A 26138-nucleotide genomic window follows, 5' to 3' on the forward strand; every position below is an offset into this window, starting at 1 on the left:
GTAAAAAGTTTAACCGTTTACCAGCTAAGTCACTTTTAAAATAAATTAAAAAAAAAAAAACCCCCTATATCCTGCACCTACAACCCCTTTTCGCTTGACATAATCCTCAAGAGCACAATAAAAGCGGTGTGGTTTCTTGAGGCAGGGCTCTTGGTCCCCGAGACCTTGAGACCCCCGGTTCCCACCTTTACTTAAGATAAATGTCTCTGTGTCTTGTTTTATGTTAACTTTTTTTCCTTAAGTTCCATAGCACCCGTTCTTCAGCCCCATCCTGCTGAGCTGGTCTCAGCACACATGGTTTCTTTTGGGGATGATGAAGATATTTTAGAATGAGATAGTGATGATAGTTTCACAACTTTGTATGTATACTAAAAAGCTCTGAATGGTACACTACTAAATCAAAAAATTAAAAAAAAATAATGAACAAAAATAACATTTAGAAAATAAATGCATTTTACTATAAAACTGTTGATTCAGTGATTGAAGTCCAACATTAAATTGTTCAAATAGTGAACCTATGTGTGTGTGTATGTGTGTGTGATTTATCATCTAATTACAGAGAAATAAAATGTTGCTTTATAAGTACTGTATTGTTTCAATTACCTAAGCAAGTATGAGAGCACACAAAATGATTTTGCCTTATCTAGAAAATAAAAAGGAAATGAAAGTAAACAACGTATTTGTAGGGGTAAAAAGGACCTTTATGTAGACTTTGTATCTGTTATATACTCTTTATTACCTCTGTAACCCCTTGGGAAAATATTTAACTATTTTTCCTAATGTGTAAAATATACTATTATATTATTATACCTACCTCACAAATTTGATTTGAACTTTCATTTATACAATACAGCATAAAAACATTTATTACTAATTAACTTATAATTAGTATTATTTATTATTACTTCTTAATTTTCAAATAATATTTTTGTAAGTCACCTCTATATCTATATCTTAATATTTTCCATAGAAACGGCAATACGCAACAGAAAATTGCCTATAAAGTTGTGGAGATGAAAGAAAGAGAGTGTTAAAAGAGTTCTGAAAGTCATTTTAAATTAACTGAAACAGGGAGTTCCCATCGTGGCTCAGTGGTTAACGAATGCTAACGAATGAGAATGCGACTAGGAACCATGAGGTTTTGGGTTCAATCCCTGGCCTCATTCAGTGGGTTAAGGATCCGGTGTGGCCATGAGCTGTGATGTGTAGGTTGCACATGAGGCTCAGATCCCGTGTTGCTGTGGCTCTGGCGTAGGCCAGCAGCTACGGCTCTGATTAGACCCCTAGCCTGGGAACTTCCATATGCTGTGGGAGTGGCCCTAGAAAAGGCAAAAAGACAAAAAAAAAAAAAATTAACTGAAACATTTCCCCCACATTTTGAAAACTGGAGGATTCATGAATAAAAATACTTGGGAAGCTGAAAAATATTTTATACTATTTTCTGAAAATCCTGATGTTATGGGTATTTTCAATAATTCCAAATTATAGTAATAAGCATATAGTCCAAAAGGAAGCACAATTCTGATAACAAAGTTGAATTCAAAATTGATTTTAGTCAAGCATAATAAACACAATGAATGGAATATCTTAGAAATGAGAGAGAACCCCTCACTAAGTGAGAGACTCACTTTCTTAGGGTGAACAATTTTTTGAACATGTCAAGTATTTGGCATCAAGAGCTTATTGTATTGGCTAAATTACTTCACCTTTAAAAAGGTTATAATTGCAGAGTCTAGATTTTAATTAACCATATATGAATGAATAAAAATTACCAGGCACACCAATATCCAGGATATAAATGGATTAAGTTTTATGAATTCTATTTAACAATACCAGTATTTTTTTTTTTCTTGGAGCAATGAGAAATTCATTCCTCAAAACATTTTTGTTCTAAGGAGCCAAACAAGAGACAGAAATTTAGGGACAGATATTGAGTTGTCCTTTTTGAATTCCCTTTGGATAGTAGATTAATTGGCAAGTTTTCCAATAACAGATTATTTATATGTAATTCAATTCCAATTTTTAGTAGCCTCCTTCATGGAATGATGAAAACAAACAAACCTAAAGTCTGTTTATCCTGATGATATTTATAGTCTAGTTGGGGAGTGTTATATTGTGATTTATAACAAAAAATGTACATTTGGTCTTCCTCCATCCCTATTTCTGGCACAGAGCTCTTAAAACCTCTGGAATTTCCTAACTGATGAGAGCAATAAAGGCTTGATTTGTTATGTAGAGCTAGTTCCCAAGAAAACCAATCATGTGATTAGAGGGTTGGACCTTTCCCCCCCAACCTCTGTTGGGAAGGCAAAAGGTACTGAAGGTTAAATCAATTGCCACCGGCCAATGATTTAATCAATCGTGCATATTGATGAAGACTTCCTTAAAAATCCGGAGGATAAGGGTCAAGAGATTCCCAATTGGAAAACAAGTGGAGGTCCTTACTGTGGCACCTTGGAGAGGGCACAGCATTTCCACACCCTTTCTCCGTACCTTATCTTAGGCATCTCTTCCATCTGGCTGTTCCTAGTTACATACTTTTATATTAAAGGATGATCTAGAAAGTATATTGTTTCTCTGACAGCTATGCTAACTTAATCACACCAAAGGAGGGAGTTTTGATAACCTCTGATTTATAGCTAGTCAGTTAGAACTACAAGTAACAACCTGGACTTGGCACTGGCATCTGAACTCTGGCAGGGGGACAGGTGTGTAGGACTGAGCTCTCAACCTATAGAACCTGATCCTGTCTCCAGGTCCATAGTGCCAGAATTGAGTTGAGTTGTAGGACACCCAGCTAGGTATCCAGAGAATTGATGAATGATATGGGGAAATGCCTGCCTCCTCATCCCTCCCATACTGGAACTGGATCCTGGAACATAAATTAGAGAGACATACAATTAGTCACACAAACAAAGTAAAAAATGCAAAGTAACATAAATGTTCTAAAGGAAAGTTACACAATTTTCTATTCACTGTTTTAGGACATTGAAGTTGAGTCAATTAGGGGAAATAAGACTGTGAGGTCAGCTAGAAGAGAACATTCCAAACAAAAGTAACCATATAACAAAGTGAGTATGATCATAATCTAACGCTTTTTTGTTTGTTTATCTACTCCCACTATAATTAACCTTACTTTAATATCAGATAATGATGTATGTAAACATGTATTAATACATGACATAAATATCAAGTATTATCAAGTTTAAAATACCTTAGTATTAATATCCTTAGTATTTTAATAGGTTAAAATACTTTAATATATTAATCTTTCTACATAGAGCAATCCATACTCATTCCCCTGGCTCCTTTCCTCTGAAACAAATGGTTTAACATTTCAACATGCTGTTAAACCTAGGTATGCACTTTTGTTGCTGCAACCTTGTAAAACTCAACCATTGACAACTGTAAATATCCTCCTTCTTTAAAAGGAGGTGTGGTTGGCTGAGAAAACCAAAGAGAAGCACCCAGATATCACTATACATTTTGATCTCTGTCCTTACATATGCCTTCAAGTTTGGTTGCAAAATATACAGACTTGCAAAAGTAACTTGAGACCATTCTCTGTGGCTTCTCTTTAAACTATCTACTCTCCACAACACTCTTCTTTACTATTTTTACTCTTTCCTTTCTCCATTTGCGATCGTCTCATATTTCACAGAAAAAAAAATGTATCGCGTATGAAATAGCTCACCTTTCTAAACCTTGAGCTAATGCCACATGGTGTCACTGTGTCAGCCTAAAAAAAGCACAACATGCAAGATGTAGTAAAAATCTGTCTTTTTTTTTTTTGCCTTCCATTCTTCCTTTAGACGTTCTTCATTGAGAGTAAGCTTTGCCTTTTCTGCTCATCTTTACATAATAGACAGTCCTATGTTGACCTTAATTACCAAAATTTAGATTTGGAAATCAGAAAATTCCAGTATGTCATACTAATTAGTGTTTTGATCCTTATTCAAAATTGAGACTTCTCCTGTCTATCACTCTACCTCCAGGGCAGACAGGGCAAGCACAGATGGGGCTTCAGTCTGAGGATGGATGGCTTGATAAGTTTTCTCTCTGCCTCATTATTCACTTGCCAGAGTGTCTTCAGCTCAGCTTTGGAGGCAGAAAAGCTAGAGTATTGGGACTATTGCCTCTCTGGGACTGACTCTCTCAAGTTGTATTTTCAGGAGGCTCTTGGAAGCTTCTCTTACTGTAGATCCCATGGCAAGGGCATCACTTCTGCTTTGATGTAACAATACTCTAAGCCTCTGGATTCCCCCAAAGGACCCACTCGACACACAGATTCTCACTTTAGGAAAGTCTCTTTGTCAGGACTTAAAATGACTCTCTGTTAGTGTTCCCTTTTGCTTACATATTTTTAATTCCTCTTTTTGTTCTCATGTATTTACTTTTCCAAATAAAGTCTTTACTTTTTCAGGAATTTTTCTTTACTTTCTCTTACGATTGAGCCAGGCACCAGTCCACAAATTTACCCTGTTTTCTGAAAAAATATAATATTTTGGACTTTATCATTGGTCCTTGTTGAAGGGAAGTTTCCCCACACCAGACTGAAGAAGAGAAGGAAAGGAGGCCCCATTCCTTACTATGATTGGACAGGAACTCATCATGGCTTTCTTCAAAGAAATCTTCCACACAACAGTACCCTCCACTCCATATTCTATACACAGTTTTTGCTTTTTGTTTTTTGTTTTTTTTAAAGATGCAAATAATCTTCCTGTGTCTGAGGGCTTCAAGAGTTTTAAACGCATCCTGACATTTTGTTATTAGCTATAGGGTATCCATTTTAGCTCAGCTTCCAATGGGAATTTCAGTATTAATCTTTTGTTATATCTGTAGACCTTATCTCCTGATCATTTTCAGTTGCAGTGTCTTTCTTCTCTTTCTCCTATTGAATTTCAGCAATTTGTTTATTAAAGTCTATCCTCTCTGCATTCAGTATGTTCTTCCCAGTTGAGCCATTCCCAAGAAGACACAAACTGCACATATTTGATCACTTTACCAAGTTGTCCCTTATTTTCAAATTTGATTCCACTTTTTTCTTTTCCAACAGAACTTCTCCAAGACACTCCTTGCCATCCATTCCTATCTAACAGTCATTTTACCAGCAGGTTTAACCTGGTTTCTGAACCCATTACTTTATTAAATACAGTTTCTTCTGAGACTTCCATGAGATCCACATCACTGAATCCAAGGATGACTTCTCAGCCATCTTCAACACTCCTGATTAACCCTTCTTCCCTGAAGCATATTTCTCCCTAATATCTGTGACACTGTTTTCTTCTGGTTTTCCTCCACCTCACATCTTGCTTCTTCTCTACTTCCTTTCCTGGTGCTCTCTGAGAGAATCTAGATAAGTCATTCTCCAATTTGACTACTGGCAGAGTATGGAAAGTTAAAAAAAAATTAAAAGGTTGCTCAGGATATTCTGTCATTGTTCTGAGTTTAGACCTAAAGAGCATGGTTGATTAAACTCCCCTGCCCCATTCTACTTTGTGTTTATGGTCAAGAACCATTGCCTTAGGTTGTCTTTATCCAGGCTTTCCTCTTCCCAAGTAATTTCATTTATCTCCTTTACTTTGTCTGCTATCACTCATACACATATTTTTAAATTTCATACATGGCAAATTGTTATCTGATTCCAGAACTTCACTTGAATATCTTCAAGGTATCTCAACCCCGACATATTAAAAATTGAGTTTATAGACTTACCAAGGTTCCAGAAGAGCCTTTTCTAATAGTCATCTCAGAAAATGGTACTCCCATCTCCCCAATTCCACAAACTAGAATGCTCTTTTCTAAAGCAAATTCATTAACATTGTCGATTTTTTACTTCATAAAGTCACTTAAACCTATCCATAAACTGCTATTTGTAAATAATGGCAATGCCATCACAAATTAAGTGACTCACATTTCTTGTTTCTAACATGGAATTTGTCTGTTAACAAGCTTTCACATGTACTCTCTCTGCACTTTTGCTATCTGCAATCTTTTTTCTGCACTGCAAGGATAGAAGGGGTCATGTCTATTACTCTTAGGTAAAAATTCCATTCCTTCTAACATGAAGAAGACTGTTGGAAGGGAATTATGAACTTTTAGAAAATCTGCAAGCATTAGTACAAAGGAAAGAAAATATTTAAAATAGCTATTACTCATTAAGTAGAATAGACACTTAAAAATATAATAATAATAGCAATAATTTTATAGTACTTTCTATTTTCCAGGCACTTTTTCTAAGTACTTTTCCATTATTAACTAATTTAATGGCATATCAAGACAATGCTATAGATACTGTTATTATAATTCCTGGTCAGTGATGTCCCAGTAAATGTTTAACAACCAGGTCAGAGTAGGGAGAAATGATGTAGACCCTGACTTTTAGTGTTTGTAAATCTTTGTGATGTAAGTAGTTTAACCATGGTTATTTCAAGCCACTGGGACATCACTTTGAATACAGAGCTAGGAAGAAATGTGCACAATTGTCTATGAGGATGTGGAGAGACAGCTTCAGCATACCACCCTACCAAACTCCAGATGAGGAGACTGGGGCATATACATGTGGTCACCAGTAGGCAGTGAGATGAACCAATAAAAGGGAATACCTGATATACTCTACAGTCCCTTGTTTGGTTTTCCCATTTCAATTTACTTGGTTTTTACTGCATCAGTCAAATGGAGATAATTTTGAATTAACAAACAAGTCTTTTAAAATGCAAATAATTCAAGAGTTCCAGTCATGGTTCAGCTGTAAATGAATCTGATTAGCATCCATGAGGACTCAGGTTCTATCCCTGGCCTCGCTCAGTGGGTTAAGGATCTGGCGTTGCCATGAGCCGTGGTGGAGGTCACAGACGTGGCTCAGATCTGGTAAAAGTCTCTTCCCACGTAATATTTCAGTTTCTTTTAACCAAAACTATTTTTTTTTCAATAGAACCCAATTCATTGATTTACAAATTTTGTTTCTGACTATTCATCATATATTACATGTATGTACAATGGTTTATATTTTCTGTAATTACCTGTATTTTTTTAACTGAATATTCCGTATCTCTTTCCTATTGGGCTGCTTATGCCTAAAATGCTTAACTTGTTGGCTTCTCATCCCTCTTTGCATAAAGTCTATTCTTCAATCTTTCAAGGACAGCTTCAAACAATTTTTGTTGACATTTTTGTCTTATGTTTGCAATTCCATTTTGTCACAAATTTTTAAGTAATACAATATGTTTCTGCAATAATCAAAACTATTTTGGTACACATTTGATGTTCTACTGGCTGTTAGAGGTTTCAGAAGTCAATATTGATGGATCTACTGTGAAATGATTCAGGTGCCCATCTTACACATCTGTTTATCATTGTGTAAATAAGCCTATCATTTATTTTACTTCAAGTAGTATAACTGTCCATTAACTTAATCTTCCCAATATACACAGAGCTGCTTGAGGGAAGAGATCGTTTTTTTGTCTTCTTTACACAGTATTAAAAAATTGATATAGCAATTTTTGCATTTACACTTCAATAAAACTAATAATCCATGAAATATTAATTAAATGATATAATTTATTGTCTAATACTTTTTAATAAAGTAGATTTCTTATGTATAAAATATTTTCCCTGTTTTCTAATATTGTTTATATTGTGTTTAACTCATAAATACTTTAGAAATCCAATTTCTTTGCCTCTATAAATGCTAAGACCAATTATAAGGCAAATATGACATAGAATAACTTAAACCATGGGAAATAAATGGGAATTTAGGATGCCTTCACATTTATGATTACAAACAATCATCTCCATAAGAAATCTATGTATTAAAGGCTTGAGGGTTTTGTTTTGTTTTTTAGGGCCACACCCTCAGCATATGGAAGTTCCCAGGCTAGGGGTTGAATCAGAGCTATAGCCACAGGTCTACACCACAGCCACATCAGTGAAGGATCTGAGCCACATCCATGACCTGCACCACATTTTATGGCAACGCCAGATCCTTAACCCACTAAGTGAGGCCAGGGATCAAACTTACATCCTCATGGATCCAAGTTGGGTTCATTACTGCTTACCACTGAGACACTACAGGAACTCCTGAGCTGGTTATTTTCAAGTTTCTTTTTGTAGTTTTGTTCATTCCCCTCTTGGATTATTTTATAATTCAAAATTAAAGAGTTATGTCCTCTTTAATCTGATTAATTTCATCTATGCTTTCAGGCTTCATTGATCTCTTCCATGTTTCTCTCAGAGACATTTTTTTGACCTTGACTTCTCTTTCAGGCTCCCTATATTTTCACCCATATTTTGCTAATTTCCACTCAAATTTCAGCATAACAATAGAAAAAAATCTTTTTTTCTTTTTTTTTTTTTTGTCTTTTTAATGCCACACCTGTGGCATATGGAAGTTCCCAGGCTAGGGGTTGAATCTGAGCTGTAACTGCTGGCCTACACCACAGCCATAGCAACGTCAGATCCGAGCCCTGTCTGTGACCTACACCATGGCTCATGGCAACACTGGATCCTTAACCCACTGAGTGGGGCCAGGGATTGAACCTGCATCCTCATTGATGCTAGTCAGATTCGAAAAACAAACATCTTATACTTAAATAATTTCTTCACATGATCTTTATCTTAATTATCTCTGAATCCAATAGATCACAAAGTTCTTTCTAGTCTGCTACTGAATATCTCTCACTTCTTCCTCTAGTTATCTATTTGAAACAACTGCCCTGGGCTTGTGCCACATTACTTTCTACCTTATTCATTGTTTATCATGTGAGCAAAGTTATTTTTCTAACATTGATTTCTGATATTGCCCCCTACTCAAAAGCACATATATACATACATAAATACATGTATATGCTTGAGGATTGTGGCATTCTGCAGCAAAAATCATTCTCTCTTTCAGTCTGTTAAATTCTTATACATTTCTTCTCAAATGCTATCTCTCCAAAAATATTTTCTAACAATCCCGGTTAGATCTAATAACTATATCCTATTTATGCCAATTTATTTTTCTGATCATATTCCTACTTTTGAATTTTATTATGGTTGTAGTATACTTATACATATAGATATTTGTCTTATAGAGTGCATTGTTGGCCGAGAAAATGAAGATAGTATTACTCAATTCATATCTCTTAAAAATCAAGAACAAGTATCAATTAATGCATATATTTGATTAAAATTTTCATAAATTTTAATTATTAATGTGATTTTCATGGACTGAAATGATAACTAAAATAAACTTAAGCATTTTAAGTAAATCAGGAAAATTATATTAGCAATCAGAGCACATATCCTTTACTTCTGGTAGAATTATTTAATATAGTCCTATTATTATAACCGCGAACTAAAGAATATCACTAGTCATGCAGCTATGCAAGGATTGAGCCACCAGCCACTGTAGTCATTGACTTTCAACACACTCTAAAAAGAATTCAGAGCAGAGATTGGAAATGAGTCCCTTTGTGCTCTGGGAAACCTGGCAGAAGAGGCCTTCAGATAGTGACATATTTTTGGGAGAAAATTTTATGAAGCCAAACTCTTGCATCTTACCATTTAGAAAAGGACTAAAGCTGTTTACCAGGATATTTGCACCTCATGAGGATCAGCTACCTTTTACTGAGATGTGTGCTTGGTTGCACATACCCTCCTAGGCAAAATCACATGTATACTGACCTCCCCCTCTACCTCTTCAGGACAGGTTCTCAGAGCTATCCAGGAGGCTGTCTCCTGAGCCATAGTCATCAGGAAGATAGTAAATAAACTTGACTCACACTTCTACGTTGTGTGGTTTTTTTGTGTGTCTACATAATGCACATATATCATAAATAATTTTAATGTAAAATACATTATTTAGGATAAAATCAGTGGATTTCAGTTTTAGATCAGCTGGGAATCAGTTAAGGCTATACTATAAAGCAGCCTACAATCTCTCTAGTACATTGTTAGAATAAGAAGACTAAGATGTAACATGAGGAAGGATTTCTTTTTTTCTTGCCTATAAATGAAAGTTTCAATGATAATAATTTGATAAGTATCAAGTAAATAGAGACTTCATGGATTAGTCTAATCCTATAAATGTGTTTTATCCAGGCTAAAGTAAAATGAAATAAGACTATTATAATTTAAATAAACATAGCCATTGTAAATGGCCAAGGGTAGGGGTAATATTATTTTGCTGATAAAATCACTTTTCAATATTTCTTGAAGTTACCTTTTTTTTTTCCTTTTTATGGCTGCACTTGCAGCATATGGAAGTTCTTGGGCTAGGATTAAATTGGACCTGCAACTGCTGGCCTACAACAGAGCCATAGCAATGCCACATCTGAGCCACATCTGCAACATATACCACAGCTTGCAGCAACGCCAGATACTTAACCCATTGAGAGAGGTCAGGAATTAAACCCACATCCTTATGGACACTATGTAGTGTTCTTAACATGCTGAGCCACAACAGGAACTCTTGAAGTTACAAATTTTTAAATTGATTTTTCTATGTGCATGAAACATATATTATTTCTACTAAAATTTTATTTTCCTATTGATAGAACCAGTTGTTAATGGAGACATAAGCTATTTCTCAAGCTATTTTTCTTCAATTCATGTTTTTTCATACATCCATGGGAATTCTGAAAATCACAAAGGAATAATATAAGAAGGGCATATAACTCTAGGTAGAGAGATATCAAGAAGATAATGGGATATGATTAAAAAGAGGGAGGGAGGTAAAAGTGGGAGGGAAGAGAAGAGAAAAAATAAACACCTTTACTGTTAGATAATTCTACTTACTATTTTACTGGGTCCTTCCAGAAGCATTATATATAATTATTAAGGTGGCTATATAATTTATTATCCAAACAGAGCCACTTTTGAGAGTAAAAGGAATCACTAGATGCAAGTAATTTGAGACCACCCATCTAAACTGGAACTGTCCTAGGCAAACCAGGATAGATATCACACTATCCATTATCCTAATTTGAATATGTAAACCATGAAGCAGTGAAAGTTTACTTACTTCCTCTCAAGCCACCGTGAATAAATGGTAGAACAGAGCTTTCCTGAGTATAGCCTCTCTCTGTTTTGCAAATCACTTTATAAACATAAAAATATCCATAGAGACATTGGGAGAATAACTTTTAACTTTAATTAGTGGAGTGGTGGGTTGAATGCCCCATATTGACTCTTACCTAATGTCTCAATTCTGGTGTTGGATACAGTAATCCATATTTTCATAAACATAAATATGTAAAAATTACAGCTGTAATGAGTTACCCAATTATGTTCTGCTGTATCACATATGCAACAATGAAGTACTCTACTCCATCTTTTACTACCTCCTTTACTTTGGTTCCTCTTCTAAAGGCATAGAAATAAACAGAAGCTATTCATAAGGATTAAATATGCTAATACTCAATATTAATGTACCTTTACATAAGACATGTGGAATAAATGTTAGCTGCTGTCCTATTATCATCATCATATTCTATAAAGAAAAGTGGCCTGTGTACCACGTGGGGAAAGCAGTTCTACCAGACAAATGTAGAAAAGCAGACTGAGGACTTGTGAATTTAAGGATTAAATAAGTAAATACGAGGTATGTATGGATTGCAGCCAGAGGTCTAAAACTGAATTATTACTTAAGTCAGCTTCTGTTGTTCTACGGTTGGCATCTACTTATTGCTCTGATTGACGAGTAGTTGACCTAGAGACATTTTTTTCCTCTTTTGCAGGATGGCCTGAAGGTGGGGATGAGAGAATTTCTTATCTAGATTTTATTATGTGTTAACTTCTTTAGGAACCTATAGCTTTTATTATACCTTAAGCAAAGTTTCACATTTGAGCTATGGATAATACAATGCCAAAATATTCAAGCCGCATCTACAGTAATTAAAAAAAAAAAAAAAAAGCTCCTCTTAACATGAACTGGAAAATACGTATATTAATGATAACAAATATTTTAAGTATTTATTGGCCCCATGGTCGTTAGACTTTTTATTGTTGCTGATTACATTGGTAAGATTTGTGACAATATCTTTAATAATACTTCAGTTTTAAACTTTATTTACTATGGTTCAGGAAAATAGAGTCAGATTTCTTAAAAAACTTTGGATGTCATGAGCTCAGTTCTTCTGAAAGTCTGCTAATGGGGCAATGGAACAACCAGGCTACAATCTTTTACACTTTACCACATGGGGAATGGGACCAAGTCATCAAAAAGTGTCAGCACCATTTTTAAAGGATTCATACACTCATTAATAAAGCACAACATGATGTTAATAGTGACAATAGTAGCAATGAGAAATGACTTTAAAATTCCGTTATTTTTCACTTGCATACACCTGCCTGCAGAGAGTCTAGTGAAACTCACTATTCCCTTCTCATTGGAGAACTGGGAGTGCAAATTTTTTCACTGAGCTTGCATTCAAATTGTATTCAGTTTGATCCAGTTTGACTTCAGCCTTAAAGAATCAGTATGACAACAGTAAACTCTTTGAAAGCCCTCTAAGCAAGATGTGGAACCAAATGCTTAATTATAAAAAAATTCAAAATATATAAAATAAATACATCTTAATGTTCTGTCTCCACCCTGATAGCTGTGATTTTGTAGGAATATAATTCTGCATGAATAAAAAAATTCTCATGAGGTACAAAATAATTAACTCATTACTTCTAGTTAATAAATAATGAAAAAGCCTTCTCAGAGAATCAACATTTGCTGCTTCATCACAATAAACTACTGGTTTCAATTGTGCCCTACAGACCCCTTATATCAGAATTTATTGGAACACATTTAAAATTCAGATTTCTGGGTCAAATTTATGTCAATTGAAATAGAACTTCCATCACCAGGGCATAGAATCTCAAGGGATTCCTAAGCATATACAGTTTGAGAACCACTGGGAGAACCAGGTGTGAGTAAGACACAGATTGTCATTTGCATGGCTTATTGTCAGGAAATAGTGATTTCTTTTTTGTATTTATTGAAGTAGAAAAAGACCCATTGGAGAATTAAACTGGAAGTGATTATTCACTTAGTAAAGAGCTAGTATTATAATGTGTCTTGACTTATTTTTCAACAATAGAAATATAGTCATGAAATACAATGACTAGTGCCTACATTCTATGTGAGAACTGGAAGGTACCTGAAAATAAATCTTTGTGTAATTTTTTTAACCCCTAAGATTTACACTCATTTTAACGCTTTTTAAACATTTCTTCCCAAATGAGGACATCAAATTGTCATATATCAGACATATATAAAATTTCAAAGATCTTCTTACCTAATTTTTGGTCTTATTCAGGTCTTTGGGAGGTAGAGACCAAAAAATCATACACTAGGTAAAACTGGAAGAGAATGCTAGAAAAGTGTTATCTACCTGAAATTACTTAAATATTGGTTAAAATTTAATTATGAGAATTCAACTGAGTTCTAAAGTTGATGCTAAATTGGCTGTAGTAGTAAATTTGAAAAACATAATTATGAATTTATTTTCATTAATAAATAATGTAAATGTTTACACCATCATATGTTAATTTTTATTACTATTTAAAACTGAAAACTGATTCCAATTAAGGAAAGCCTTAACTTGCATTTGACCTATACTGTTAACTTTGCAGACCAGTTGGTCCACACCACCCTTACAACCTCAAATATTTGAATGAAGCTGAAGTAGTCATTCTCATTTAAATAGCAGTGAATCTCACATAAGACCCATTATTTTAGTCTTGTTTCTTTGGGTATTTCCTTCATAGTGATTGCCAACATCTTTTCTTTCTTATTCTTTTATCTAAAATAACAGAATGGAGACAATGATAAGAATAGAAATTCCATCTTTGCCTCGGAGGCATCATTTAGAAACAGGCTAGGAGTGTTAACAGTTATTTGCACTTGATCTGCAGGTAGGAAGCAGGACCTTGGCCAGAGTCTCCAGATCTAGTTGAGAAGTGAGATCTGTACACAACTTACTCCAGGAGGTGAGATCTGAATATAACTCATTCCTTAACAGTAACAGAGGAAATGAGGAAAAGAATTGAAGTGATTCTCAATATACACATATGACACATGCAGGCATATCCTGGGCACTCAAAATCCAGGAAATGTTTTCTCCTATGATGCTGTTTAAATAAATATATGAATCTGCAGCGTTGTAAATTGCATACATTATATGTAAATATAACATATATAAATATTTAGAAATAGTATGCATAATAATAAACTTAATTCATGACCTAGTATCTTTAGTGGTCACTCTCAGCCATTTCCATGATAGTCAAACACTGGGCGCCTGGCAGAATGTGAGGGTACATTTTCTAAGGCTGGATCTGAGTAGCTGTCAAAAATCTAATTACTATTTATTTCTTTATTCAGAATGACTTATGATCTGGTATTATCAGGTAACTTTCAGTTTTGAAACTTACCGTTTTCCAGGTATCAAGATGCTAACTGGTAAACAAGAAAAGCTGACTTTGTGGCCCCATCTAGGTATAATCAAGTTCATGTTGATTCTAATGAAAATCTTTATGAATCACATACTGTAATAATACCTCTTTAAACATAGCAAAGATAGTAAAAGAGCCAATCTTGACCTGGATGCCAAAAAATAATGATAAGATGAAAAGAGATATGTTTTTATTAAACACATTGATGGTTTTCAATAAATAAATGTATAGCTATAAACATTTACTTAATAATTCAATAACTAACCTGGGTATTCTGTTGTCTTTTGATATCATGAATGCATAAATTAACAAAGAATATATAGTTGCATATATATATTTATGCACAGATCTATATCCTTTGACAGTTTGTATAAATAAGAAGGTCAGATATTGCTCACTTTTTGTACAGTAGGCATTTTGGCTGATGCATATAATACTTTAATTTTATTTTGATTGTTTTCATATTGATTTAAAGACAATAACATTTTTCCTTGGGGTTAAGCCTAAATTTACAAGTGTCTTATTTGTTAGACTAACAAACTATGTGATATGAATACAATAATGTATTTTAAAGTAATTATTGTGCAAATAATATTTTATTGACATAACTAAATAAACATTCCTTTAACTAGAAACAGTCAATATAAAATGATTGGTAGGCATTTGATGAAAATAGGCTTGCTTACTTTATTTATTTTTGTCTTTTTTGTCTTTTTGAAGGTGGCACCCGCGGCATATGGATGTTCCCAGGCTAGGGGTCTAATTGGAGCTGTAGCTGCCAGCCTATGCCATAAGCACAGCAACATGAGATCTGAGCTGCGTCTGCGACCTACACCACAGTTCATGGCAATGCCAGATCCTTAACCCACTGAGCGAGGCCAGGGATTGAACTAGAAACCTCATGGTTCCTAGCTGGATTCTTTTCCACTGTGCCACGACAGGAAGTCCAGGGTTACTTTAAAATGCTATTTGATTTATGACTAAGAAATTTGCTTAGGAAGATTATTAATGTCCTATTTTCTACATTTAATCTCATTTACCATACAAACAGTTCTATCACACTCATACTGTGTTGAAAAAGAAGGAAAAATAAAGGACTTCTTTACATTTTCTATAAATTACCTCTTTTCATCTAAAATATGATGTGCTTGGAGTTCCTGTTGTGGCACAATGGAAATGAATCTGACTAGGAACAATGAGGGTGAGGGTTTGATCCCTGGCCTTGCTCAGTGGGTTAAGGATATGACAATTGCCTTTTAAGAGGAAAAGTGATGAAAAGTTAAAATTCTAAAGTCCCCAATCAAAAAGATCGTACACCATGACCAGGTGGGGTTCATCCCAGGTTCACAAGGATGGTTCAACATACGCAAATCAATCAATGTCATACACCACATTAACAAAAGAAAAGTCGAAAACCATATGATCATCTCAATAGATGCAGAAAAAGCATTTGACAAAGTCCAACATCCATTTATGATCAAAACTCTTGGCAAAGTGGGTATAGAGGGAACATTCCTGAACATAATCAAAGCCATTTATGACAAACCCACAGCAAATATAATACTCAATGGAGAAAAACTGAAAGCCTTTCCACTCAAATCTGGAACAGGACAGGGATGCCCACTCTCACCACTGCTATTCAACATAGTTTTGGAAGTCCTAGCCACAGCAGTTAGACAAACAAAAGAAATAAAAGGCATCCATATAGGAAGAGAAAGAGATAAAACTGTCACTTATGTGGACGACACGATACTATACATAGAAAACCCTAAGGACTCGACCCAAAAACTACTTGAACTGATCAACAAATTTAGCAAAGTAGCAAGAAATAAAATTAACATTCAGAAATCAGTCACATTTCTCTATACTAACAATGAAATATTAGAAAAGGAATACAAAAATATGATACCTTTTAAAATTATACCCCCAAAAATCAAATACCTGGGAATACATCTGACCAAGGAGGTAAAGAACTTATATGCCGAGAACTATAAAACTTTAATCAAAGAAATCAAAGAAGATGTAAAGAAATGGAAAGATATTCCAAGTTCATGGATTGGAAAGATCAACATTGGCCATACTACCCAAAGCAATCTATAGATTCAGTGCAATCCCTATCAAATCACCCATGACATTTTTCACAGAACTAGAACAAACAATCCAAACATTTACATGGAACCACAAAAGACCCAGAATTGCCAAAGCAATCCTGAGGAACAAAAACCAATCAGGAGGTATAACTCTCCCAGACTTCAAGCAATATTACAAAGCCACAGTCATCAAAACAGTGTGGTACTGGTATCAAAACAGACAGACAGACCAATGGAACAGAAGAGAGAACCCAGAAATAAACCCAGACACCTATTGTCAATTAATCTTTGACAAAGGAGGCAAGATCATAAAGTGGGAAAAAGACAGTCTCTTCAGAAAGCATTGCTGGGAAACCTGGACAGCTGCATGCAAAGCAATGAAACTAGAACATACCCTCACACCATGCATGAAAATAAACTCAGAATGGCTGAAAGACTTAAATATAAGACAAGATACCATCAAACTCCTGGAAGAGAACATAGGCAAAATATTCTCTGACATCAACCTCATGAATATTTTCTCAGGTCAGTCTCCCAAAGCAACAGAAATAAGAGCAAAAATAAACCAATGGGACCTAATCAAACTGAAAAGCTTTTGCACAACAAAGGAAACCAAAAAGAAAACAAAATGACAACTTACAGAATGGAAGAAAATAGTTTCAAACGATGCAATGGACAAGGGCTTAATCTCTAGGAAATATAAACTATACAACGCAACAGCAAAAAAGCCAACCACTCGATGGAAAAAATGGGCAAAACACCTGAACAGACTGTTCTCCAAGGAAGATATATAGATGGCCAACAAGCACATGAAAAAATGCTCAATATCCCTGATTATTAGAGAAATGCAAATCAAAACTACCATGAGATACCACCTCACACCAGTCAGAATGGCCATCATTAATAGGTCCACAGTTAACAAATGCTGGAGAGGGTGTGGGGAAAAGGGAACCCTCCTGCCCTGTTGGTGGGAATGTAAGATTGTAGAGCCACTATGGAGAACAGTATGGAGATACCTTAGAAATTTATACATAGAACTACCATATGACCCCGCAATCCCACTCTTGGGCATATATCCAGACAAAAGTTTCTTTAAAAAAGACACATGCACCTGCATGTTCATTGCAGCACTCTTCACAATAGCCAAGACATGGAAACAACCCAAATTTCAATTGACAGATGATTGGATTAGGAAGATGTGGTATATACACAATGGAGTACTACTCAGCCATAAAAAAGAAAGACATAATGCCATTTGCAGCATCATGGATGGAACTAGAGACTGTCATACTGAGTGAAATAAGTCAGAAAGTCAAAGACAAATGCCATATGATATCACTTATAACTGGAATCTAATATACTGCACAAATGAACATTTCCACAGGAAAGAAAATCATGGACTTGGAGAACAGACTTGTGATTGCCCAATGGGAGAAGGAGAGAGAGGGAGGGAGTGGGAGGGATTGGGAGCTTGAGGTTAACAGATGCAAACCATTGCTCTTGTAATGGATTTACAATGAGATCCAATTGAGAACTGTCTAGATACTTATATCACAACACAACAATGGGAGGAAAAATATGTATACATGTATGTGTAACTTGGTCTTCATGCTGTACAGTGGAAAAAATTTAAAAAAATTTAAAAAAAAGAAAAAGAACAAAACTCTGAAAAAAATAAAAAAAATAAAAAAATAAAGTCCCTTCATAAGATTAGGTCTTGGTTCTCCCACCTAGAGGCTTCATGATCTTACTTAACTTTCATTAATAATATAATCTTGATATTTTATTTACAAAATTGAGAAAATACTATATAATCATTGTAAAGTTAAATGGAGATATATATGGAAATCACTTTGCATTGTACATGACACATGGTCAATATCATTATCATAAGCATCAAGTCAAATTGGCAGGAAATTTTGATGCCTCACAAACCATCTATTTTGCACCAGAAAAACAGCAAATTATTTAGATTGCATTATGCAAATGGATGTACCATTTCATTTTATTTTCACTTCTTACAGATTCATAGAAAGAAATCAATAGAAATAGGTGCTTAACAATGTCACACACGCATATGTACACACACAAAGCCAAAACAAATTATGATTAGTAAATTTTAAGAAATTATCATGTGCATTTTTAAGAAAGGAAAAATGTAGCTCTATGAAGTTGGTCTGAAGAAAGATTTTTTTCAACATAATTGCTTAACTGATATGAATGAATATAGCTAGTTGTGAAGGATGCTCTTTTTCTTATTTTATGCATGAAACATGTTTTCTTGACTTTCACATTCAAAAGGTTATTATATCAGTTTGTACTTTTATGTCATATTTTCAGTTTAATTGATCCGCTTGAGGAATATTCCTTCAAAAAGAGCACTGGCTTCTAAAGAGGTAGTTTTTCTGTTTATAAATGTATTCTGTATTTTCCTCTGAAGGATGTAATTCAAAATGACAGTACAGTAAAAAGGGCTTGACACAAAGGCATGAAAAATTTCAAGGGGATTAATTTTTTATTCATGCAAAATGTGAAAACCCTCTTCTTTCTCATGATTCAAAAATATCTCCCACCTATTATACTTTCAGGCTATAGTTCAAATATGCATGTAATAGAAAAAGAAAATAATTGGATCACAGTGATCTATTTTGTGTATTCTATCCTCTCATTTCTGTTTATGGTGACTATTCAACATATATCTTGCAACTTTTTTGCAAAAATATGACTTTAGAGTGGCAAATTAAAGAAAAGAATACATTTTCATTTTCATGTTAAATCAGAAGGTATTTGAACTTTAGAGTAAAAAAAAAAAAAAAACCTTTGACAGTTTTTTGATCTCAGGCAAATTAATTTCTCTAAGCCTCAGTTTTGTTAGTAAAATGGGGGAAATAAAGATCTCGGAGAGTTTCTGAGAAAATAAAGGAAAATAAGAAAATGATGAAGTTCTTGAAACAGCATGTAAATGCTCTAAAAGTTCAAATGTCTTTACCCTCACCATTTTTGGTTTTTGTTTTGTTTTGTTTTGTTGTTTTTCAGGGCTAGGACTTGAATTGGAGCTGCTGCCGGCCTCTGCCACAGCCACAGCAACTTGGGATTTGAGCTAAGTCTGCAGCAGCTCTAATTTGACTCTAGTCCTATAAAGAAAAAAAAAAAAAAAAGACTGTGGGGGTAAAGGCATTTGAGCTTTTAGAGCCTTTACATTCTGTTCCCAAGGGGTCCAATCAGAGCTACAGCTCTGTGCCACAGCCACAGAGTGAGTGATCTGGGCTGCATCTGTGACCTACACCACAGCTCATCAAAATGCTGGATCCTTAATCTACTGAGCAGGGCCAGGGACTGAACCCACATCCTAGTGGATCCTAGTCAGTTTAGTTTCCACTGAGCCACAACAGGAACTCCTATCCCCACACTATTACCTAGTGGGTATCACCTAGTTACCTTTCGACCTAGAGATTCAACTTGGAATAAATTCCAAACAAGCCTGTTACTTTATCCAGATTCTCTTTTCACTAGCTAAGATCTGGAAGTGCTCTTCCTGTTTGCCTGAGACCTAAGCATGCCCTCCTGTTTCCCTCACCATACTCCAGTTGCTCTCCCATTGGGACATTTTCATTTTCTTATTGCACCCCATCCTATTTGTCTGGATCCCTGTACAAACTTTTGCAAACTACGTGTCATCCATTCCCACAAGTTTTTTCTTTCCACTAAGTGAGTTGTAAACTCCTTATCTGAAAAATATCAATATCATACTCCTGAATAAGAATATTGGCACTACCTAGGAAAATCTTTGCTATTTGCTATACTCTAGAGTGAACATATTTTTTATGTACATATAATCCAAGACAGGAGTTGAATTTGAGTTCACAGTGTCACCTTTAAGTAAAAGTTGAACCATCTTTCAAACTATACTCAATTAACTCTTACAGATTGACGTAATTAAGTAGTAAATTTTTTTAAAAAAAAATCATAGTTTTTGAGTGGGGAACATATTCTTGAGCATCAGTGCCATATCCTAGAGCATCAAATCATTATTTTCTCTCCTTTTAAATATTTACTTGTATATTTTTCTGTTGCCCTTAATAGAAAAGTAAGGGAAAGGATCACTCTAGGACTCTGTGTCACTAATTACAACATATTATTTACCAGCCATTTGCCACATATATCCCATCTGCTAAAGTATAATGGTTTCTGATTGTCACTCTTATCACACTTGTCTAGTAAACTTGCTTTCTGATCACTAAGAAAAGACAATTCCCTAAGAAAATGCACATTGATAATTTTAAGGAAAAAAACGACAAAGTAGTAAACTGTGGAAAACTGTACAGCTAAAGGAATAAAATATTCATTTAATTAAGTATTCCTAGTGTTACACACTTAGGGAGATAAATTCTCCTGGAGTTAGAAGTCGAAAATCATTTTTTAAAAACTATTCATGTGAATGAGTATCTCGTGACTTTATCGAGTTCTTTAAACAAAGACAGAAACTCAATTTCTATATTCTGAGTCCTAAGAATGCTGAACAATAATCCTTGAAGATGTACCATAAATTGAACAGGTACTTATTGGTGTTAAATGCAATATTGCAAGAGAAAACTAGATGTATCACAAGTGAGAAGTATTCATTTTCAATAAGAAACACAGAGCTACAGAGAAGATATAGGTGTGGATCATTCTATTATCATAGAAACTGTAGCAATTTTCACCTATTGCAAAACTAAAATAAAATAAAACTAAGTAATGAAATAGCATTGCTGTAATATCCTCTGATATTTCCAAGGAAGTTATATGAAAATAATTCAACACATATAATTGCTAAAGTGAAGGCAAAGAATTTATGCTAATTATAACAAATAGTATGGTGGCATATATAAGTATGGGTAAAACTATATCATAATTTTCATATTTATGTTACTTTGTCAATAAAAAAACTAGGCACTACCCCGACCTATTGTGAATATTTTACTTTCATAAAAATTGATAACATAAAACTCATGTAATTATTGACTCATTGATATTGTTTTCTATTAAAGTCACACTATGCATGATTCTAACGGAAAACTGAAATTCTGAAGTCATTTAATTTTTACCTTCTGCTTCCTAAAAACCAAAATTGGAAAATTACAATTTCTGTAAAATTCAATAAAATGTACAACATTTTTTTAAAAAGCTTCACTGATTTAGACTTAACAGGAAAGAACATACTTTTGGGGAATCGAGGTGGGTTGTCATTGACATCCGTGAGGGTGATATTGACTATTGTCGTTCCGGCCAACCCTCCCAGTTGTCCGCCCATATCCTTGGCTTGGATGAGGACTTGGTATTGTTCTTTGACTTCCCTGTCCATGTTTGGCAAAGCGGTCCTAATAACACCTTACGAGGGAAAAATAAAATAAAAGATAAATACCACAAATGTTGTGCTTTCTCAAATAAAAGAGCCCGCCCACAACAAGAAAATGATTCTATCGAGATTCATTAGCAAAGTCATGCTACAAAAATTCTGTGTATTTTTAAAAGTGAATCACCCAAAATGTCCAATAGTTAGAATACAAATAAATACATTGTGGGTACAGCCATTGTAATTAAATGCAGTGCCCCATTGTGGAATACAGTTAATGAACAATGTATCAGCTCTAAAAGACAGTCATCATTCATTAAGTCAACCAAGTTATAACCAAATTATAAACAAAATGTATACAGAATAACCTTATCTTTAAAAAAGAATTGTCATTAAATAATATTTATATTTTACATACAGAGTAAAAAAGTTAAGTGATTACACTGAGCATGAGATTTCTAAAGAATGACATATTCTTCATTCTTATCTGTATTTTTTTAGGATACATATATTACTTTTCTAAACATTCATAATATTTCCTTTGTGTATTTTATTTTGCCTTTTGGATTTCTTTTTATTTTAGATACAGAATTTCTTTATTTAGATCTTATTAAGCTGTCATTGCAGGGATTTCTGTCTCTTGTCAACAATTTACTCCAGCCTCTAATGGAGGGTCTGCCATTTTAAAAAAAGTCCAGTAAGAATGTGTTGAACAATTGACTATTTAAATGAATGAAGGAAGGAATCTATAAAAAATTTATAATCATAAATCAAATGATATATATGCATATTTATACATATTACTCATTTTCTGCCCTTGTGTCCAAGTGTGCAACTTATTTATATTTACAGTATATTTATTCATAGTGAAATAACTAAAACTTTCTGGATTTGTTGCATGAATAAATTTTATAACCAATTCAAATCTATACCGAGTGATTTTAGGGAGTAATTGCAGAGTGTTTGTCTTAAACCTGTGCGTCTTTGAAATTTTTATTTCTTAAATAATATAGCAAATGTGAATAACAAAGTTGATGTCAACTGTCAACACAAAATATAGCATATAAATCAAAAACTAAATATACATCTTCACTTTATCTGTACTTTCCACTGTCAACACACAAAATGCTGTTCTGTTGCTAATTCAGACATAAACTGCAGTCTAAGAGTTCTTCTGGCCTTTGGCAAGAAATGGTTGCAAAAAAGGCAAGTTCCATTTTTTGCTACTGCTCTTTTATTCATGCTCTGGTACTAACACCTTTTTACTTCAATCTGTTTGTCCTTTCTTCAGCTTGGATTCCTGATGTTTCATTTCTGATTGCTTAACTAAGATTCTTTCTCTCTGCATCTCAGTGGCCTGGTCTTACAAGCTTTCAGCTACCTTGTTCCTGCCTGCCTTATAATATTTATGTTTTCTAAATAAATACTTGGGTCTACTTCGCATTCATGTTGTATCTTCCTATTGTGAACCAGATTTAACTTTACTCAATTCACTGCTAATAAATACATATGTATACAATTTTTATTTTGCTCACTTCACTTCTAATACTGAAATTTCCGATATGAAAATTTATAGATAGCATTTCTGTGGCTGCGGCATAGGATGCAGATGAAGCTCTGCTTTGACCCGCTAGTCTGGGGATGTCCATATGCTGCAGGTACAGCTGCAAAAAGCAAAAAAAAGAAAAAAATTATAAGCACAGGTTTTATATATATATAATTTATATATACATACACACACAGGCAATCACATTAAGGTGCTATGTAAAAGAGAGCAAATAGGCAGTACCAGACTTATTTAAGAAGAGATTTTGGGGGGAGATGTTGCTGTGGCACAGCAAGTTAAGACTCCAACTGCAGCAGCTTGTTTCCCTTTAGAGGCACAGGTTTCATCCCCTGCCCAGTGGAGTGGGTTAAAGGATCTGGTATTGCCGCATTGTGGCATAGAATGCAGCTGTGGCTTGGATTCAGTCCCTAGCCAGGAAATTCCAGGAAATTTCAGGAAAATACCTGGGGTAAAGCCATTAAAAACAAAACAAAACAAACAAAAAAAGACTAGCTTTTTTTTTTCTTTCTGCTTATTTGTTATAATCATCATTAAGATTAAGAGCCCTAACTGTCCTTTCCTCCTGCTGCATCTTGTATCTAATCAGTGATCTTTCTGCTGCTTCTAGGCCTTTTTTAAGTGTAAATCTGCCCAATTGCAAGACTGTATGTTAAAACTTGAAGAGGAAAGGGGGGTTGTACATGTAGCTTCGAAGAAAATCTCTGATGACCAAGATGTGTTTCCCCTTCCCCATCACAATTTCCATTAAGAACCACTGTCCCAGAGAAATAAAATATGTCATTGTGGAATTTTTTAGAGTTGAATCCAAGGAATCAGACAGACTACAAAGTTCTCTGTGAGAAGAGAATCCTTAAATACTGTGGTCTACTAAAAAAGCCTGGGGGAGGAGAATCTCCTTTTCAAAAAATTACTCTTTTTATGGCCACAGATGTTTTCTTAACCACCTAACATTTAATACCAAACAAACAAAATGAGTTTTGTGATCTTTAGCAAGGGGGAACCTTGCTAAGGACTGGACTAAAGTGCTTCCATGTCAGAGTGTATCCAGCAGAAGAAAATGCTACATTCTGATACTTCAGATATTGGATTTAGGTTCAAGTGACCATCTTTATTTTTCAGTATTTGAGTATAAAGATACAGCAATAGCCTTCATGATAAAAGACTAAGCTTAGAAAGAAAAAAAAAAGCAAAACATTTTATAGAACAGTATAAATATTTCACAGATACTTGGCAGTCATGATACCACAAACTTTAATTAATTTGATATGTCTGAAATAAATCCTATTTATTGGGGAAAAGAGTAGAGAGGCAAGTACACATTGAATCTTGGTATGATTTGAGTGTCTTGTACCTGATGAACTTTGCAACATATACAATCAAGATAACTGGAGTAAAAACAAGAATGAGAAAACTAGATTTTATTTCTGCCAAAACAAAAGGAAATATATCGTTGAAAGAATTATACGCTTAAATTAATATGTGCAAGGATACTAATCTGCCAGGGGATATATTCTCCCTTTGCAATAACCCTTATGTTGTATGTAAACCCTTCAATTTTGGTGGGTCTCAGCTTATTTTGTAAAATTGGGTTAGAAATTCTGATGATAACTTTTTGAGATGAAAAAACATAATACTATTTATGAAAAATCATAAAATATTGCATGTGTGAACACAGATTTGGTTTTACTTGGTTATTTCTTGAATTGAGTGTTGATGTGCAGTACTGAGACACAGGATAATAGATTCAGTCAAAACTTGTGCTAGAATATGTCCCAGTCAGGCACTGTTTCTAGGTTTAAGGGTGTAATAATGAACACTCTTCCATCTGCCCATTCAGTTCTATTTTATACATTTTTCTAGATTCTTCTCTGCACTTCAGCTTCTGGTTGCCTTAGGCCAATTTGCAGAAGATTGGATGGTATAAGTAGGATAAGGTTAAATTTTTCTGACCATGGATCCCCCACGTCCTACACTCTGCCCTGCTGTGGTCTCTGCCTGCCTCTCTCCAGGGCTCCCTCGTTCCTTCAACCTCACTGTGGTAACTGCAGCCACTGCTTATTTCTTCTCCAGATTCTGCTTTATCACTTATAATTTCCCTACAATCTGCTCACCCTTTAATAAACAGTATTTTATTAACTAATCTCAAATTGTCCAACTGGGGATCATCTGTCTTCATCCAGGATAATAGCTGGTAGAGTCTTTACCAGGTTCCTTCATGGGATGTACATTTACTGGGTAAGTGTTCCTGTGGAGTGGTGAGGAGGCCAGAAAGAATCTCTTAAATAATTGTTATTTCAGATGGTGATTATTATGAGGAAAATGAAATCGAGTGTTTTTGAGGGTAGTATCAGAAATGTCCTCTCTGAAGAAAGACCTGATATCTGTAATCTCTGAGAAGTGGAAGAGGCAGAATTACAAAGAACACAGGATAACCACTAAGGAAAACAGTATGGCAGTTCCTCAAAAAACTAAAATTAGAACTACCATACGATCCAGCAATCCCACTCCTGGGCATACAGAGATGTTCAGTGCAGTGCTATTTATGATAGCCAAGACGTGGAAGAAACCTAAACAGAGGAATGGATAAAGAAGATGTGGTACATATATACAAAGGAATATTACTCAGCCACAGACAAGAATGAAATAATGCCATTTGCAGCGACATGGATGTAGCTAGAAACTATCACATTAAGTGAAGTTAGTTGGACTGTAAAAG

The 26138-nt window shown here is 34.6% G+C and overlaps 1 protein-coding gene across 18 annotated transcripts in view; it reads right to left on the bottom strand.

Annotated features, from left to right (window-relative positions):
• Positions 1–26138, bottom strand: part of CDH12 (cadherin 12) — a 989627-nt gene that overhangs the window by 69542 nt on the left and 893947 nt on the right. For all 18 annotated transcript variants that reach the window (XM_085001686.1, XM_021077037.2, XM_085001675.1 and 15 more), the window contains one exon: positions 21723–21890. In XM_085001686.1, the coding sequence (XP_084857812.1) occupies positions 21723–21890 (168 nt within the window). The remainder of the gene's footprint in view (positions 1–21722; positions 21891–26138) is intronic.

Source organism: Sus scrofa, chromosome 16 (assembly GCF_054392235.1).
Source record: "Sus scrofa isolate SSC_HxYL_T2T_F1_AM1 chromosome 16, Sscrofa_HxYL_maternal_Yorkshire_Landrace_v2.0, whole genome shotgun sequence".
NCBI classification, from domain to species: domain Eukaryota; kingdom Metazoa; phylum Chordata; class Mammalia; order Artiodactyla; family Suidae; genus Sus; species Sus scrofa.